This window comes from Coregonus clupeaformis, chromosome 30 (assembly GCF_020615455.1).
Source record: "Coregonus clupeaformis isolate EN_2021a chromosome 30, ASM2061545v1, whole genome shotgun sequence".
Classification (NCBI taxonomy): domain Eukaryota; kingdom Metazoa; phylum Chordata; class Actinopteri; order Salmoniformes; family Salmonidae; genus Coregonus; species Coregonus clupeaformis.
In genome coordinates this window covers 38,993,001-39,010,595 of record NC_059221.1, presented here as the reverse complement: position 1 = coordinate 39,010,595, position 17,595 = coordinate 38,993,001, and the positions used below count along the sequence as shown (strand labels likewise).

Here is a 17,595-nt window from a genome sequence, read left to right as displayed (position 1 = left end):
CCATATATATTATTATATTTATATTTTATGGCACACGAGACGCCAGTCTTAGTCGCTCCCATCTGTGGCTAAGATGCACAATGCCTCTCTCCAGAATGCGTTCTCTCCCGCCAATTTGTGCACATTCATTGTTTAACTTCATTGTGTGAATTTGATTGTTAGTGTCTATCAATTCCCCATTACATATATCACCAGTAGTACATTTACCGTTCGTTAATTCCTATAATTTATAATCTACAGTGTTTGTTTGGTTATGGTAATTTGTGTTAATGCATTCAATATTATTATTCCAGTCTTCCTGTTCTCGTTGTCAGAGTGGACACGTTGTTTGCAGAACGCACAACCTAGGCTACACTTCTGAGAAACAAGTTTTGGTTTATTTAATTCCATTTACGAGTTTTGTCAATTTTGTCATTGTCTTTTGTTTGGAGCGCTCCTGTCAACAATGTTGAGTAAGGACTGATTACGGTTATCCTGATTAAACATAGAAGTAGGCCTGTAGGCTACCTGGCCTGCGCACAGATGTAGGCCTATAAATGTGCCCATTTTTGGATCTGATAGTATTTCTGATTGGCTTAACGCACCACCACTAATGAGCTGTGGAACTTTTCAAAGTAATGTTTTCTTCACCTCAAACAGAAAGCAAACAAAGTCTGTTTTTACATCCATTGAGAATGACAATAGTTCCCCAATGTATTTGTAAAATCTTTCCAGCTCTCTCTCCCTTTCCATAACCACTCAGCGTGAAAGGGAAAAATGTAATGCTCTGATCCAGTGGAAACGTCATAAAATAGGCCTCCCAGATTACTACTTATCCCTTGATCAAATAGCCTACAGCTGTGTCTGTCCCGAGCTTACTGGCGCAGGAAACTCTGAAGGCCCAGAATATTTTATACAATGTTGCAAGTTTGCTAGTGCATGCTTCAGACCTGACCCAAGTTAATAGTTGATATAATGTTTTAAGTTCGTTGCAGACAGGCCAATGCGTAGCCAATGTGATTTATAGTATATTTATTTTTATCAGGATATTAGTACCTGCAGGCTGCAATGTTTTTGTTTGTTGGATTTATTTCTACATAGTTGTCAACGCAAAATACGTTTCTTTTTAGGTTTGTATCATTTTCATTTAGATAGAATTTTGATTAACAATGATTTTGAGATACAAAGATGTTATTATAAATTAAATGAAACTGTTCCACGAAAATGTGCATATGAAAACCATAAATTGCACGCAGATCGGTAGAAATGACAAGATAAATTGGCATTCCACATGAGAAAGGTTGCAGACTCCTCGTGTAACCTATTAATGGCAACTTCAGGAGAGTAAAGCCAGAATCTGCGAAAGCCAGCAGGAGAGGGAGGAGGATGGGTCAGGTGAAGTTTATTTTCTTCTGGTTATCTTGATCTCTGGCTACCTCGAGTCATTTGTGTCTTATTTCATCAAACATTGCGCTTAAAGCATCAGACAAGCTCAATGCATATATAGTTGATTTTATTAAAACACATGGTGTGTCTTTATGGAAAAATACACGTTTGAAAATTTCGACCAATCGATTGGTCGAAAGAACAGACAACTTTTGGTCGACCAAGATTTTTTTTTCGGGGACAGCACTAGTGTGTTCACATAATCGCACTGAAAAACATTTAGGGAACCTACAAACTACAGAAACTCAGTCCGGGAAGAGAGCGGAGACTCTTCGATGACAACAGTTACAGTTAGCTTGTGATTTATTTAGCATGATGTATTTAACGCTTGTGATGTAAAGCGGCATCAGTGAGGTTAAAGCAGTACTTCATTCCTTGGGGCGTAGGGGCTCTGGACCTGCTCGTGACTAACCTCAACAAGGCAACAGTAAACATGTCGTTCCCTCACGAATGTGACTAACAATTTTTTAGTTAATTACTAAAAGCTCCTGCCTTGGGCCAATCAATGTTATTTTGTAAATGCCCGGATCTCTACGGCAAGATGCATCATTCACCCAAGTTTCCTCAAAATCGGCCCAATGCTGTCTTGAGATATCGCGTGACTAATGTACAGACGGACGTAGACAGATCCACAGTCCCCTCCCCGATTTCATGGTGGGGTACAATTAACACCCGTCACTACACAGCAGCACAAACCCCCCCCCCCCCCCCCACCCCACGTCCTAATCATGTCACCCAATTGATCTTACGTTGCCCACTTATCTCAACCCCACTACTGTATTGTTCACACAGCCTGGCTGGCAGGAGATATACTGCTCAGTTGGCTGACTATATGTACTGCCACTCACTCCTCCTCTCCTCTAATCCTCCCTCCCCCCACTTCATGCCTTCCTTTCCTTCTCTCTCCCTCCCTCCCTCCCTCCTTTGTCGGCTTCGGTTAAAGGCTCCATTTCAGCTGCTGGCTGGGCTCTCTTCCCTCTCTCCCTCCATCTCTCTCTTCCCTCCATCTCTCGCTCTTCCCTCTCTTCCCTCCATCTCTCTCTCTCCCCTCCATCTCTCTCTTCCCTCCATCTCTCTCTCTCTTCCCTCCATCTCTCTCTCTCTTCCCTCCATCTCTCTCTCTCTTCCCTCCATCTCTCTCTCTTCCCTCCATCTCTCTCTCTTCCCTCCATCTCTCTCTCTTCCCTCCATCTCTCTCTCTTCCCTCCATCTCTCTCTTCCCTCCATCTCTCTCTTCCCTCCATCTCTCTCTCTTCCCTCCATCTCTCTCTCCCCTCCATCTCTCTCTCTTCCCTCCATCTCTCTCTCTCTTCCCTCCATCTCTCTCTCTTCCCTCCATCTCTCTCTTCCCTCCATCGCTCTCTCTTCCCTCCATCGCTCTCTTTTCCTCCCCCCTTACTTCCATCCATCTCTCCAGCCCCGGCTAATAAATCATACACCAATCTTCTCCACCAATCGCTTTGCCCCGCTCTGCTTGCCCCCCTCCCCCCTCCTCCTCCTCCTCCTCCTCCTCATCTCTTCTCTCCACTCCTCCCCTGCTCCCTCCCTCTCTTCTCTTCTCTCCGCCCCTGCTCCCATTACTCCGGCCCTCTGTTGCTAGGCAACGCAGCGGGGGGGAGGAGCGGCCGAGCCGAGTGAGCCAAAGAGAGAAGAGAAGGAGAGAAGAGAGAGGGAGGAGGCAGAGTGGAGACCAGGCTAGCTACCAAATCACCAGCCGCTGTGCGTGCTGAAACAACAGGCTTTTCTCTCCCTGTCAGAGTGTTCCGTAGAGGCTGGTGCTTTTGCCCATGTTTTATCCCCCTCTCCCTTTCCCTCTGCCGCCTCTAACAGTACTCTATTGTGTGGCGTCAGAGGAGGAGAGGGGGGGGATAGAAAGGGAGGAGGAGAGGAGGAGAGAAACAGCTAAAAAAAGGTCATTGTAATGTGTTCCTACTTCCTGCTTCAGAGCTGATTGTTAGAAGCTGTGAAACGGGTTAAGATCATGCAACACAGAGGATACGTCCCAAATGGCACCCTATTCCCTATATAGTGCACTACTTTAGACCAGAGAATGGCACCCTATTCCCTATATAGTGCACTACTTTAGACCAGAGAATGGCACCCTATTCCCTATATAGTGCACTACTTTAGACCAGAGAATGGCACCCTATTCCCTATATAGTGCACTACTTTAGACCAGAGAATGGCACCCTATTCCCTATATAGTGCACTACTTTAGACCAGAGAATGGCACCCTATTCCCTATATAGTGCACTACTTTAGGGTGTCGTTTGGAACGAAGCCACAGAGATGCTATCATTGTGATAGAAGGGTTAGGGTGCTATCATTGTGATAGAAGGGTTAGGGTTAGGGTGCTATCATTGTGATAGAATGATTTACACAAAACCTATAAACAAAAGCATTCACTGTGAAAGTTGATACATGTAGGCCCTTCATATATAGGCTATGGGCAGCCCTTCATATATAGACTATGAGCAGCCCTTCATATATAGGCTATGAGCAGCCCTTCATATATAGGCTATGGGCAGCCCTTCATATATAGGCTATGGGCAGCCCTTCATATATAGACTATGGGCAGCCCTTCATATATAGGCTATGGGCAGCCCTTCATATATAGACTATGGGCAGCCCTTCATATATAGGCTATGAGCAGCCCTTCATATATAGGCTATGGGCAGCCCTTCATATATAGGCTATGGGCAGCCCTTCATATATAGACTATGAGCAGCCCTTCATATATAGGCTATGAGCAGCCCTTCATATATAGGCTATGGGCAGCCCTTCATATATAGGCTACGAGCAGCCCTTCATATATAGGCTATGAGCAGCCCTTCATATATAGGCTATGAGCAGCCCTTCATATATAGGCTATGGGCAGCCCTTCATATATAGGCTATGGGCAGCCCTTCATATATAGACTATGAGCAGCCCTTCATATATAGGCTATGAGCAGCCCTTCATATATAGGCTACGGGCAGCCCTTCATATATAGGCTACGAGCAGCCCTTCATATATAGGCTATGAGCAGCCCTTCATATATAGGCTATGAGCAGCCCTTCATATATAGGCTATGAGCAGCCCTTCATATATAGGCTATGAGCAGCCCCTTCATATATAGGCTATGAGCAGCCCTTCATATATAGGCTATGAGCAGCCCTTCATATATAGGCTATGAGCAGCCCTTCATATATAGGCTATGAGCAGCCCTTCATATATAGGCTATGAGCAGCCCTTCATATATAGGCTATGAGCAGCCCTTCATATATAGGCTATGAGCAGCCCTTCATATATAGGTTATGGGCAGCACTTCATATATAGGCTATGAGCAGCACTTCATATATAGGTTATGGGCAGCCCTTCATATATAGGCTATGAGCAGCACTTCATATATAGGTTATGAGCAGCCCTTCATATATAGGCTATGAGCAGCCCTTCATATATAGGCTATGAGCAGCCCTTCATATATAGGTTATGAGCAGCCCTTCATATATAGGCTATGAGCAGCCCTTCATATATAGGCTATGAGCAGCCCTTCATATATAGGCTATGAGCAGCCCTTCATACAGTGGGGGAAAAAAGTATTTAGTCAGCCACCAATTGTGCAAGTTCTCCCACTTAAAAAGATGAGAGAGGCCTGTAATTTTCATCATAGGTACACGTCAACTATGACAGACAAAATGAGAAAAAGAATTCCAGAAAATCACATTGTAGGATTTTTAATGAATTTATTTGCAAATTATGGTGGAAAATAAGTATTTGGTCAATAACAAAAGTTTCTCAATACTTTGTTATATACCCTTTGTTGGCAATGACACAGGTCAAACATTTTCTGTAAGTCTTCACAAGGTTTTCACACACTGTTGCTGGTATTTTGGCCCATTCCTCCATGCAGATCTCCTCTAGAGCAGTGATGTTTTGGGGCTGTCGCTGGGCAACACAGACTTTAAACTCCCTCCAAAGATTTTCTATGGGGTTGAGATCTGGAGACTGGCTAGAGCCACTCCAGGACCTTGAAATGCTTCTTACGAAGCCACTCCTTCGTTGCCCGGTCGGGTGTGTTTGGGATCATTGTCATGCTGAAAGACCCAGCCACGTTTCATCTTCAATGCCCTTGCTGATGGAAGGAGGTTTTCACTCAAAATCTCACGATACATGGCCCCATTCATTCTTTCCTTTACACGGATCAGTCGTCCTGGTCCCTTTGCAGAAAAAACAGCCCCAAAGCATGATGTTTCCACCCCCATGCTTCACAGTAGGTATGGTGTTCTTTGGATGCAACTCAGCATTCTTTGTCCTCCAAACACGACGAGTTGAGTTTTTACCAAAAAGTTATATTTTGGTTTCATCTGACCATATGACATTCTCCCAATCCTCTTCTGGATCATCCAAATGCACTCTAGCAAACTTCAGACGGGCCTGGACATGTACTGGCTTAAGCAGGGGGACACGTCTGGCACTGCAGGATTTGAGTCCCTGGCGGCGTAGTGTGTTACTGATGGTAGGCTTTGTTACTTTGGTCCCAGCTCTCTGCAGGTCATTCACTAGGTCCCCCCGTGTGGTTCTGGGATTTTTGCTTACCGTTCTTGTGATCATTTTGACCCCACGGGGTGAGATCTTGCGTGGAGCCCCAGATCGAGGGAGATTATCAGTGGTCTTGTATGTCTTCCATTTCCTAATAATTGCTCCCACAGTTGATTTCTTCAAACCAAGCTGCTTACCTATTGCAGATTCAGTCTTCCCAGCCTGGTGCAGGTCTACAATTTTGTTTCTGGTGTCCTTTGACGGCTCTTTGGTCTTGGCCATAGTGGAGTTTGGAGTGTGACTGTTTGAGGTTGTGGACAGGTGTCTTTTATACTGATAACAAGTTCAAACAGGTGCCATTAATACAGGTAACGAGTGGAGGACAGAGGAGCCTCTTAAAGAAGAAGTTACAGGTCTGTGAGAGCCATAAATCTTGCTTGTTTGTAGGTGACCAAATACTTATTTTCCACCATAATTTGCAAATAAATTCATTAAAAATCCTACAATGTGATTTTCTGGATTTTTTTTCCTCAATTTGTCTGTCATAGTTGACGTGTACCTATGATGAAAATTACAGGCCTCTCTCATCTTTTTAAGTGGGAGAACTTTCACAATTGGTGGCAGCACTTCATATATAGGCTATGGGCAGCCCTTCATATATAGGCTATGAGGGGGGAGGGGAGGAGGGGGGGAGGGAGGGAGAGGAGGAGGGGGAGGAGAAGGAAAAGGAATTGGAGGAGGGAATATAAAGGAGGGAGCAGCGAGGCCGATGGGGCCGATGTTTGAGCGTGTGTGTGTGTGCATCAAGGTCGGGGGTACATTTACACCTGTCCCTCAAGGCTGTGCGTGTGTCTGCAAAGGACTAAATTAAAATCACATCACTTCACTGGGAGGGAGGGAGGGAGGGAGGGAGGGAGGGAGGGAGGGAGGGAGGGAGGGAGGGAGGAGGCTGAGTGGGAGGGAGGAGGGAGGGAGGAGGGAGGGAGGGAGGGAGGGAGGGAGGGAGGGAGGGAGGAGGGAGGGAGGGAGGGAGGGAGGAGGCTGAGTGGGAGGGATGCTGAGTGGGATGCTGGGAAGGAGGGAGGTTGGGAGGGAATGAAGGACGGAGGGAGGCTGAGTGGGATGCTGGGAGGGAATGAAGGAAGGAGCAGGCAGTGTCCTTGGATGGTTAAGTACTGACTGGTGATGGGTGGGTGAATAACTTGTTGGCTGACTGACTGGGTGGCTAGGTGACTGGCTGGGTGGCTAGGTGACTGGCTGGGTGGCTAGGTGACTGGCTGGGTGGCTAGGTGACTGGCTGGGTGGCTAGGTGACTGGCTGGGTGGCTAGGTGACTGGCTGGGTGGCTAGGTGACTGGCTGGGTGGCTAGGTGACTGGCTGGGTGGCTAGGTGACTGGCTGGGTGGCTAGGTGACTGGCTGGGCTGTGGACACCATTGGGAGGGCTTACAACAGACTACCTCCTGCCTACCACCTCAGGCAGTAGGAAAACATATCTGGCTACTCTCTGCAGAGGGCCTGCTAGAGAACTGCCCCTGAACCCCCCTAACACACTCTGATCATCTCAGCACGGCCGTGTCAGGTCGCTAGCCTGCCTTTAGCTAGCATGAATAAATCTTACAGAGAATTCATAGCTGGTCTATTGCTACTAAAGGACGAGCGACTTAATCTGTTACGATTACCTGCCTGGATTTACATAAAATGTGATGTTTTAATAATAGTACAAGACTAGGCTTTACTGTGGAAGAACTTGACTGGCCTGCAAAGAGCCCTGACTTCAACCTCAGGAACTACACAAACCAATATGTTTTACTGGTCCAAGTCAGGAACTACACAAGGACAGACGATATTTACACGCTACGCGCTTCAGCACTCGTGATCTTAGGCTTGTGTGCGGCTGCTCGGCCATGCAAACCCATTTCATGAAGCCAGGCACAACATCGTCTGTCCTCAGTTGCAACACTCACTACAGAGTTCCAAACTGCCTCTGGAAGCAACATCAGCACAATAACTGTTCGTCGGGAGCTTAATGAAATGGGTTTCCATGGCCGAGCAGCCGCACTGGAGCCTAAGATCACCATGTGCAATGCCAAGCGTCGGCTGGAGTGGTGTAAAGCTCACCGCCATTGGACTCTGGAGCAGTGGAAACACGTTCTCTGGAGTGATGAATCACACTTCACCATCTGGCAGTCCGATGGACGAATCTGGGTTTGGTGGATGCCAGGAGAACGCTACCTGCCCCAATGCATCGTGCCAACTGTAAAGTTTGGTGGAGGAGGAATAATGGTCTGGTGCTGTTTTTAATGGTTCGGGCTAGGCCCCTTAGTTACAGTGAAGGAAACGGTGCTTTCAACTTTGTGGCAACAGTTTGGGGAAGGCCCTTTCCTGTTTCAGCAAGACAATGCTCCCGTGCACAAAGCAAGGTCCATACAGAAATGGTTTGTCGAGATCGCTGTGGAAGAACTTGACTGGACAGAGCCCTGACCTCAACCCCATCAAACACCTTTGGGATGAATTGGAACGCCGACTGCGGCCAGGCCAAATCGCCCAACCTCAGTGCCCGACCTCACTAATGCTCTTGTGGCTGAACGGAAGCAAGTCCCCGCAGCAATGTTCCGACATCTAGTGGAAAGCCTTCCCAGAAGAGTGGGGGCTGTTATAGCAGCAAAGGGGGGACCAACTCCATATTAATGCCCATGATTTCTGAATGAGATGTTCGACGAGCAGGTGTCCACATACTAGCGTATTTTATACCAGAACATTCTAGCCACAGCTGCATTGAAATGGGAATCTAAATGGAGGCCAAACGATACCTCAATCTTTTACTTCTTCCTTACACACACACACACACACACACAGTTCTTCCAAGCTGAAGAGTTTTTCTGCAGGCGATAAACAGGATGCAGCTGCTCTCAAGACTTGTTTTTTAGGCGGAGGTCCCAACCAGCAGCTATACAGCAGACTCAACCCTTTCTCTGTCTCAACAGCTCCCTCTAATGACAACCACAGAAATCCATAATAAGCCACTGTAACATTGGAACACTATGGCCTATACAACTGTTTTGTGGACATTGTGCTAGGCAAGCTCAATCAAGCACAGCTTGAACTAAAATAAATACTATTTGAACCCAGCTATGATGCCAAAATGTCCTCGCTGGAGGTTAAAGGTTATAAAATAATAATAATAATAAAAATAATAATGAGTGTCTTACCACTTCGTCCTCTGACCAGCACTTCTCTATGAGTTTTGGAACAGGCTTCTTCACCAGGCGCTGTAGGGCCTTGCCTGCGTCATAACTGCTCTCGTGGAGCTGAGGGAGAAACGTGTCAGTTCAATATTCAGAATATTTTCTTCTTGAAACTATATTTTTATGTTATCTATGGACAAAAATAACAGTACTGCAGAAGGTGAATGTATAAACTACAATTAGAGACAGATGTTAAATGTTGCATTATTGATTCATTAAGCCTGCATCCCTACTGCTTTCATGGACACACACCCCAACATGTCAAGTCAACATTATCTACAGGGGACGCACCCCAACATGTCAAGTCAACATTATCTAGAGGGGACGCACCCCAACATGTCAAGTCAACATTATCTACAGGGGACGCACCCCAACATGTCAAGTCAACATTATCTCAGGGGACGACCCCAACATGTCAAGTCAACATTATCTACAGGGGACGCACCCCAACATGTCAAGTCAACATTATCTACAGGGGACGCACCCCAACATGTCAAGTCAACATTATCTACAGGGGACGCACCCCAACATGTCAAGTCAACATTATCTACAGGGACGTACCCCAACATGTCAAGTCAACATTATCTACAGGGGACGCACCCCAACATGTCAAGTCAACATTATCTACAGGGGACGCACCCCAACATGTCAAGTCAACATTATCTACAGGGGACGCACCCCAACATGTCAAGTCAACATTATCTAGAAGGGGACACACCCCAACATGTCAAGTCAACATTATCCAGAAGGGGACGCACCCCAACATGGCAAGTCAACATTATCTAGAAGGGGACGCACCCCAGCATGTCAAGTCAACATTATCTACAGGGGACGCACCCCAACATGTCAAGTCAACATTATCCAGAGGGGACACACCCCAACAAGTCAAGTCAACATTATCTAGAAGGGGACGCACCCCAACATGTCAAGTCAACATTATCTACAGGGGATGCACCCCAACACGTCAAGTCAACATTATCCAGAAGGGGACACACCACAACATGTCAAGTCAACATTATCCAGAAGGGGACGCACCCCAACATGTCAAGTCAACATTATCCAGAAGGGGACGCAACCCAACATGTCAAGTCAACATTATCCAGAAGGGGACACACCCCAACATGTCAAGTCAACATTATCCAGAAGGGGACACACCCCAACATGTCAAGTCAACATTATCCAGAAGGGGACGCACCCCAACATGTCAAGTCAACATTATCTACAGGGGATACACCCCAACATGTCAAGTCAACATTATCTACAGGGGACACACCCCAACATGTCAAGTCAACATTATCTACAGGGGACGCACCCCAACATGTCAAGTCAACATTATCCTGAGGGGACACACCCCAACAAGTCAAGTCAACATTATCTAAAAGGGGACGCACCCCAACATGTCAAGTCAACATTATCTACAGGGGACGCACCCCAACATGTCAAGTCAACATTATCCAGAGGGGACACACCCCAACATGTCAAGTCAACATTATCCAGAAGGGGACGCACCCCAACATGTCAAGTCAACATTGTCTACAGGGGACACACCCCAACATGTCAAGTCAACATTATCTACAGGGGACACACCCCAACATGTCAAGTCAACATTATCTACAGGGGACGCACCCCAACATGTCAAGTCAACATTATCCAGAGGGAACACACCCCAACAAGTCAACATTATCTAGAAGGGGATGCACCCCAACATGTCAAGTCAACATTATCTACAGGGGACGCACCCCAACATGTCAAGTCAACATTATCCAGAGGGGACACCCCCCAACATGTCAAGTCAACATTATCTACAGGGGACGTACCCCAACATGTCAAGTCAACATTATCCAGAGGGGACACACGCCAACATGTCAAGTCAACATTATCCAGAGGGGACACACGCCAACATGTCAAGTCAACATTATCTACAGGGGACGTACCCCAACATGTCAAGTCAACATTATCCAGAGGGGACACACCCCAACATGTTAAGTCAACATTATCCAGAAGGGGACGCACCCCAACGTGTCAAGTCAACATTATCCAGAAGGGGACGCACCCCAACATGTCAAGTCAAAATTATCCAGAAGGGGACACACCCCAACATGTCAAGTCAACATTATCCAGAGGGGACACACACCAACATGTCAAGTCAACATTATCCAAAGGGGACACACACCAACACGTCAAGTCAACATTATCCAGAAGGGGACACACCCCAACATGTCAAGTTAACATTATCCAGAAGGGGACACACCCCAACATGTCAAGTCAACATTGTCCAGAGGGGACACACATCAACACGTCAAGTCAACATTATCCAAAGGGGACACACACCAACACGTCAAGTCAACATTATCCAAAGGGGACACACCCCAACATGTCAAGTCAACATTATCCAGAGGGGATACACACCAACATGCTCTGGATAATGTGGACTTGACGACTTACAGTCACTGCATCAGTACCCCTACTTTAGACAAACAAAGGATTTTTCCACCCGTCAGTTTGTCTAAAGTAGAGAGGTACTGATGCTGTGACTAAGTGTCTGCTAAATGACCATAACGTACAACATGGCAGGCGTGGGTTGTACAGCTACTCACTGTGTTAAGTGCGTTGAGTGTGGTGTCGTCTCGTGAGGCTGCTAGACACCCGTCTTCTGTAGAACCTCCGTCACACATCCCAGCGAAGGCGGCCATGCTCCTGGAGAACACACATTAACGGTTGTAGAAACTTCTACCCGACACCAAACAAGCTATAAGTCAGAGAGAAAGCTTAGACTGACAAAGATCAATCGTCTTTTTAATATTGTTATACACCTTCCAATACATCTATCACTCTAGGACTCTTGACCCTGTTTCACACTGGAGGTGTCATAATACACATAAAACCTAGCATTCAAACAGAGAAATAGTTCAAATCGTTTTTCCACCATTCATTTTTCCCCATAAGGGATTTTAGAAACACTTAAATTAAGAGCTGTGTTATGTGTAGGCTTACCCTGGCGTAACGTTTAGATAACCGTGTAAATCTCTAGGACAAGGTGTCTTTTAACAATATAATTTGGTTCTATTTACTCTCAGATTCGAAAAATGCTAATTAGCATCAAAGTAGACATCATGCAAGACTACAAATCCCTGCAAGCTCCTGCACGCCATCTCTAGCTGTCACCTTTGCTAAGAGGTACATTTAAAGAAATGTAGCCAATTTATTAATTACTACATTCAGCTAACATTAGATAGTTACATTCAGAGATTCATACCTTTGCCTTGATTTGGCAGTCTCGTCCAGATCATCATGGCATTTGTAGTTCTTTATGATAGCCACATTAGCAACTAAATAGCATTTAATTTTGGGGGGTAAATACAGGCGAATATATTGATAAAAGTCACCTTGCCCAAGAGATATTTACACGGTTATCAAAACGTCACGCCAGGGTAAGCCTACACAAAACACAGCCCTTATTTGAAGTGTTTCTAAAATCCTATGGGAAAAATGAATGGTAGAAAAACAATTGGAACAATTTCCCTGTTTGACCGCTAGGTTTTATGGGTATTATGACTCATACTGTGGTACTCTATTGGACTATTCCCTTCTGACATGGAGCAGGGTCATGTCTCCTGAGCTCACCTAGCAGCGCCGAGGCAAGTTGACAGTAGGAAAAAGGTATAGGATTATCTCGCCAGACAGTAGGGTCAAAGGTCATAGGTCAGGTTTCACCTTGCAGCCCTGAGGTACATGAGCAGGTCACAGTCGTTGACCCCTGGCATCCACACCAGCTCCTCATTCTCGGTCACAGCCTGACCCAGGCCCCCCGGGGCCTCGTAGGGGAAGGGCTGCAGCTCGGGAAGCTTGGCCTAATTAGGGGGGAGAGAGGGGGGGGAGATGGTGTCAATCACACTACAAACAGCACCACAAGACTAGCCTGTGAAATATCAGCTTTCAAATCCTTTTCATCACCATCTAACTGAGTGGCTGTCTGAACTTCATGTTGCAAAGCACTATGGTTTAAATATCTTTAACAGGAGAATGTAATTAATCACAGGTCATATTTAATAGAAATGTATAAACACTGGACAGCTACTTTAATAATACATGTAAGGAGACTTACTTGGTGACTGGGCCCTACTCTGATCTCTCCCTGCGTGCTGTTTAGTCGCCTGGTAGAGAGAGAATAAGTTGTTAGATCACAACTATGAAAGTACATACTACAGGGTGCTACAGGACTAGCTCAGTGCAATGACTAGTTCCTCTCCCTTGAGGGAATCAAAAGGCTGAGATGAGATATCTTGTCTTTATTATAGAACAGGTAACCAATCATGTCAATACCTCGGCAACAAAGAGTTTGTTCAATGGAAAACCTCCCATTGTGGGGAACATTTATTAGTAAAAATCAGAAAAGGTGTATTGCAGGTTTTGTTGCAATGTATAATTCAAGATTTATTTATTTTTCTATGGAAGAGATGCTTCTGTGCACAAAGAGAATGGGTGTTCTCTAGGATATATTTTTTTTCTATAAAATGGCAGAAACACCTCAGCTGATTATTCTGAAGCTGATATTGTAGATGCATTCAGCAACAAAACAGCATCCCACTTAAAGAGGAGGGGGAGAAGGTGGGGGGAGGAGATAGAGACACAGCCTGACTGCAAAATGGCTGCCGGTGGGTTACACACAAATGTAGAAATGTCGGTAACCATGGCAACAACCGCATAGCAACGTAATAATATTAATAATAATAAAGGGTTCCTCCAGCTGCAGGGATTAAAGACAATTTTCAAAAGCCCCCTATCCTCTCCTTTCCCTTCCGTTGCCTAGGTAACGGCGCATAGATTTTCATATAGTATAGTCTCTAGATGGGATGATAGCTGCTGCAGGGGCAGAGGAGGCCCAGAAACTGTCAAGAGTGATATTTGAAGCAGAGACGCTCTCTCTCTCTCTCTCTCTCCATCACTGGAGCTGGCTGGGGCTAGGGCTGGCTGGACTGGGTTGAAACCTGAGCCTGCTAGGTCCATGTGGTAGCTTTAACAACCTCCAACCTCCAACCCTGGCCCTCACTGGGACTGGCCCTGTTTTACACCCCTACCCTCCCCTCTTGCTTTTTCCACCAACCATCACTCCCCTTTTCAACCCCTCCACCAAGCCTCGTCCCCCACTTTCTCTCCTCTCCTCCCCTCATCCCCCTTTCCCCCCCGGGCCTCCATCATCCCTCATCCGCTCCACTCTCTCGCCGACAGAGAGCAGATAGTTGTCAGGGAGAGGGGGGGGGGGAGAGAGTAATGTCCCATACCGTAATAAAATATGGCAAACAGATGCAGCGCATCACGGTAAACTGGACCTAACCGTTGTTCTGGAGGCCAGAACAAGCCAACATCTGAGAAACACGTTCAATACAAGCAGAGGCACAGGTGTGGCCAACTCCTTCAATGTGTGCATGTTTTCGTTCCAGCCCAGTACTAACATGGTCCTGGAGAGCTGCAGTGTGACGTGAGCTAATGGTAAGGACCTTGATTAGTAGAATAAGGTGTGTTAGTGATGGGCAGGAACAAAAGCCTGCACACACTGTTGCGCTCAAGGGCCAACGGTACCCCCCTCAACCGGAGGATTAGGTTTATTATTGACAGCAGACTGAACACTAGCTCTTCATTAGGTTCATTAATGAGAGCAGACTATAATAGCTCTTCATTAGGTTCATTAATGAGAGCAGACTGTATAACAGCTCTTCATTACGTTTATTAATGAGAGCAGACTGTATAACAGCTCTTCATTAGGTTTATTAATGAGAGCAGACTGTATAACAGCTCTTCATTACGTTTATTAATGAGAGCAGACTGTATAACAGCTCTTCATTACGTTTATTAATGAGAGCAGACTGTATAACAGCTCTTCATTACGTTTATTAATGAGAGCAGACTGTATAACAGCTCTTCATTACGTTTATTAATGAGAGCAGACTGTATAACAGCTCTTCATTACGTTTATTAATGAGAGCAGACTATAATAGCTCTTCATTAGGTTCATTAATGAGAGCAGACTGTATAACAGCTCTTCATTAGGTTTATTAATGAGAGCAGACTATAATAGCTCTTCATTAGGTTCATTAATGAGAGCAGACTGTATAACAGCTCTTCATTAGGTTTATTAATGAGAGCAGACTATAATAGCTCTTCATTAGGTTCATTAATGAGAGCAGACTGTATAACAGCTCTTCATTACGTTTATTAATGAGAGCAGACTGTATAACAGCTCTTCATTACGTTTATTAATGAGAGCAGACTATAATAGCTCTTCATTAGGTTTATTAATGAGAGCAGACTGTATAACAGCTCTTCATTACGTTTATTAATGAGAGCAGACTGTATAACAGCTCTTCATTAGGTTTATTAATGAGAGCAGACTGTATAACAGCTCTTCATTACGTTTATTAATGAGAGCAGACTGTATAACAGCTCTTCATTACGTTTATTAATGAGAGCAGACTGTATAACAGCTCTTCATTACGTTTATTAATGAGAGCAGACTGTATAACAGCTCTTCATTACGTTTATTAATGAGAGCAGACTGTATAACAGCTCTTCATTACGTTTATTAATGAGAGCAGACTGTATAACAGCTCTTCATTAGGTTTATTAATGAGAGCAGACTGTATAACAGCTCTTCATTAGGTTTATTAATGAGAGCAGACTGTATAACAGCTCTTCATTAGGTTTATTAATGAGAGCAGACTGTATAACAGCTCTTCATTACGTTTATTAATGAGAGCAGACTGTATAACAGCTCTTCATTAGGTTTATTAATGAGAGCAGACTGTATAACAGCTCTTCATTACGTTTATTAATGAGAGCAGACTATAATAGCTCTTCATTAGGTTTATTAATGAGAGCAGACTGTATAACAGCTCTTCATTACGTTTATTAATGAGAGCAGACTATAATAGCTCTTCATTAGGTTTATTAATGAGAGCAGACTGTATAACAGCTCTTCATTACGTTTATTAATGAGAGCAGACTATAATAGCTCTTCATTAGGTTTATTAATGAGAGCAGACTGTATAACAGCTCTTCATTACGTTTATTAATGAGAGCAGACTATAATAGCTCTTCATTAGGTTTATTAATGAGAGCAGACTGTATAACAGCTCTTCATTACGTTTATTAATGAGAGCAGACTGTATAACAGCTCTTCATTACGTTTATTAATGAGAGCAGACTGTATAACAGCTCTTCATTACGTTTATTAATGAGAGCAGACTGTATAACAGCTCTTCATTAGGTTTATTAATGAGAGCAGACTGTATAACAGCTCTTCATTAGGTTTATTAATGAGAGCAGACTGTATAACAGCTCTTCATTAGGTTTATTAATGAGAGCAGACTGTATAACAGCTCTTCATTACGTTTTATTAATGAGAGCAGACTATAATAGCTCTTCATTAGGTTTATTAATGAGAGCAGACTGTATAACAGCTCTTCATTACGTTTATTAATGAGAGCAGACTATAATAGCTCTTCATTAGGTTTATTAATGAGAGCAGACTGTATAACAGCTCTTCATTACGTTTATTAATGAGAGCAGACTATAATAGCTCTTCATTAGGTTTATTAATGAGAGCAGACTGTATAACAGCTCTTCATTACGTTTATTAATGAGAGCAGACTATAATAGCTCTTCATTAGGTTTATTAATGAGAGCAGACTGTATAACAGCTCTTCATTACGTTTATTAATGAGAGCAGACTGTATAACAGCTCTTCATTACGTTTATTAATGAGAGCAGACTGTATAACAGCTCTTCATTACGTTTATTAATGAGAGCAGACTGTATAACAGCTCTTCATTACGTTTATTAATGAGAGCAGACTGTATAACAGCTCTTCATTAGGTTTATTAATGAGAGCAGACTGTATAACAGCTCTTCATTAGGTTTATTAATGAGAGCAGACTGTATAACAGCTCTTCATTAGGTTTATTAATGAGAGCAGACTGTATAACAGCTCTTCATTAGGTTTATTAATGAGAGCAGACTATAATAGCTCTTCATTAGGTTTATTAATGAGAGCAGACTGTATAACAGCTCTTCATTAGGTTCATTAATGAGAGCAGACTGTATAACAGCTCTTCATTACGTTTATTAATGAGAGCAGACTATAATAGCTCTTCATTAGGTTTATTAATGAGAGCAGACTGTATAACAGCTCTTCATTACGTTTATTAATGAGAGCAGACTGTATAACAGCTCACACTAGCTCTGTGAAGTGTGTATAAGCTTTTGACATGTATGAATGTGTTATACATGAGTTATAAGGTCTATGTAGGTACTCTTTAAATAAAAGTGTTAACAATCATTTTAAGACGTGAACCAGGCCATATATAATATAATTACACACGTAAAACCTTATATTAGAAGGTGGAA

General features: G+C 44.2%; 1 protein-coding gene across 6 annotated transcripts in view; it reads right to left on the bottom strand.

Moving 5' to 3' along the window:
- The window catches only part of LOC121546156 (arginine-glutamic acid dipeptide repeats protein-like), a 339,630-nt gene that overhangs the window by 67,070 nt on the left and 254,965 nt on the right, over positions 1-17,595 (bottom strand). For all 6 annotated transcript variants that reach the window (XM_045209565.1, XM_045209566.1, XM_045209564.1 and 3 more), the window contains 4 exons: positions 13,298-13,346; positions 12,907-13,043; positions 11,790-11,889; positions 9,157-9,255 (listed from right to left, as the gene is read on the bottom strand). In XM_045209565.1, the coding sequence (XP_045065500.1) occupies positions 9,157-9,255; positions 11,790-11,889; positions 12,907-13,043; positions 13,298-13,346 (385 nt within the window). The remainder of the gene's footprint in view (positions 1-9,156; positions 9,256-11,789; positions 11,890-12,906; positions 13,044-13,297; positions 13,347-17,595) is intronic.